This window comes from Apaloderma vittatum, unplaced genomic scaffold, assembly GCF_000703405.1.
Source record: "Apaloderma vittatum isolate BGI_N311 unplaced genomic scaffold, ASM70340v1 scaffold40137, whole genome shotgun sequence".
NCBI lineage: Eukaryota > Metazoa > Chordata > Aves > Trogoniformes > Trogonidae > Apaloderma > Apaloderma vittatum.
In genome coordinates, this window is record NW_009728682.1 from 50009 (window position 1) to 52412 (window position 2404).

A 2404-nucleotide genomic window follows, 5' to 3' on the forward strand; every position below is an offset into this window, starting at 1 on the left:
TAAGCAAAGTGAGATATTCTAAGTAAGATACTCATGCTGGCAAACAAGTAACCAGAGGTAAACTGTTATGTTACAGAATGTTATCAAATGCATGCAACCTTCTATAAAAGGGAGCATGTAACTGTGCTTCAGTGCAGTCATTTGCAAAGCCAGTTTAGCTCTTAAGCACTTCTCTAAAATCATGAATGTGTGTAGACTGTTAAAATCAGTACAAAAATTACATTAAAAGCACAAAAGAGCATCCTTCATCTGCTTCGGTAAAAATAATGGTGATCCCTGTAAAACAGGTTGTTAAAACAAGCATGCAAGTGCTACAACTAAAATCTTCATAAAGGGCACAAAATGTTCTAAATTAGTTACAAATCAAGCAAGTTTGTCTGAGATTATACTTTGCATAGTATCAGAAACATATGCTCATTAAGTATTATTTACTTTACTTCATAAGGTCATTTCATTGCTGAGTACTAGCGCTTTCATCACACCTCAAAAGCCTAAGGAACAACGAAAATGCGCTTTACCCTACAAAGGTGGTAATTAATGATCTATGAACAAACAGCAAGTAAAATATTTTTCAGTGGCCTGAGGTAAATAGGAAGTATAAGCTTCAAATTTTAGAGACAAATTATCAAAAAACCCAGTGCATTCAAATTTGAACAGTTTACATGTACAAGTCCCTTAAAATGGACGCTAAGTAAATCTGTTTTTTTTTTTAATACGAATAACCACTAACATTACTTCATCTACTGACCCAGTAAAAACAAAATGTTTGGAAAACTATTAAAAATGTTCAGAGAGTAGCATGCTGCTTACTTACCAACTGTTCAAGCACCCATCTCATTTTTCCAGTTAGGAAGATACAACAGGCTGGCAGATTTGGGAATTGATCAAAAAGGAATTTCTTGAAATAGTTACACAGCATTAAACCAAAAGTTTAAAGAAGAAAAAAAAAAAAAGGAAAAAAACCCCAAGAACGAACAACGTGTACTACTGTCATGAACCACTCATGATTTTATATCCTCTGGACTCCACAACACAGAACTGTGGCTGATACAGTGTAAAACAAAAAGGCACAGATAAAAGGTACATTAGTTTATTTGAACTATGTAAAACAAGAAAACTAACAGTTTAAAAACATTTTCTATAAAGAATCAGATCTGTAAACAGATGTACTGCTGCATTTTATTGAGCACCAACCCATTTCCAAAATCTGCAGCATAAAAACTCCCTTTTAAAGGAACTAAATATTAACCATACATTGTCCCTCAGAAAGAGAAACACGTCATATTAACTACTCCTGCAAGAAAAAAGGTTCAATAATCATTTTAAGTTAAGATAACCTGCATAAAAAACATGATGCAACAGCACACCACCACCTAGGCCCAATATCTACAATCTGCCATTAGCACTTTTTGCTGATGCCTAGCTTTTTAAAAATCCCGTATTTTCTCAGAGATAACTTATCTTAGCTATTCCATCCACTGTTTAGAAAGGTAAACTTGCCTGTTCTTCTGTCTGCCATTATCCCTGCTTGACTCCCTGTAGGGCAGTTAAATGCATCTGCTCCCTAGCTTCCATTTTCTCTCCAGCAGGCATGTGACACACCAGACAATAGTGCTGGCAAACTGCTCAGAGAGAGAAAGCTTCTTTGGAATACCAGGATCTTGACAAACTCTAAAAACACCATCCTCCTGTGAAGAAGTAGGTATGCCAAGGCTTTGCCAGTCTGCAAAATAAAGCTGTGGCTAATGGCTACTAACCATGTGACCCAAGAAAGCAAATTTAAACAGTTCCAACTTAATAAAGTGCTGTGGTGTGAGTTTTGCACAACAAATCACAGAGAATCACACTCTCAACCCACAACTCATAGGTCTTAGAGAAAAAAAAATGTAAAAAGTAAGGCTTACCTCTGTGGATGCATTGTTAACACAGTGTTATGTCAATACTTATAAAACATGGAGGACAGGCTCTCAGTACTCAGGCAGAAAGGGCTTGGCACTTCAGCTTGATGATCTGTCTTCCTAATAAAAGCTAATCCCGGATTGGCTACCTCGGTAAATCCGAATGTAAAGCTTCAGGGGATTGGCTGAAACACTTCCTGAGCGATTATCTTTGTGCAGCTCTGGCAAGCAGGAGCCATCCTGTGCAGAGAGGAGACAGGCTAAGCTAGGCCCGTCTCAGCTGCAGAAACTTGGACAGAAACCCCAGGGGTGCGCTCCCCGGAAAAGATACCCAGATTTTCAGGCAGAGGGAGGGGATGGCGAGCTGCCTGCCCAGGCAGATGTGTCTCAACGTGCCAGCGCTGACGGCGTTGGGGCATTTTAAACCCGAAGGAGGAAGAGTTCAGCCAGGTCACAAAAGCTGTTCTTTACAAACCAAACGCTAAATTCACTTTGCTGGTGCCCGG

The 2404-nt window shown here is 38.9% G+C and overlaps 1 protein-coding gene across 1 annotated transcript in view; it reads right to left on the bottom strand.

Annotated features, from left to right (window-relative positions):
- The window catches only part of ZMYND8 (zinc finger, MYND-type containing 8), a 49871-nt gene extending 47856 nt beyond the window's left edge, over positions 1–2015 (bottom strand). The window contains exon 1 of the mRNA XM_009874143.1: positions 1905–2015. Within this exon, the coding sequence (XP_009872445.1) occupies positions 1905–1918 (14 nt within the window). The 5' untranslated portion in view covers positions 1919–2015. The remainder of the gene's footprint in view (positions 1–1904) is intronic.
- Positions 2016–2404: the final 389 nt, after the last annotated feature.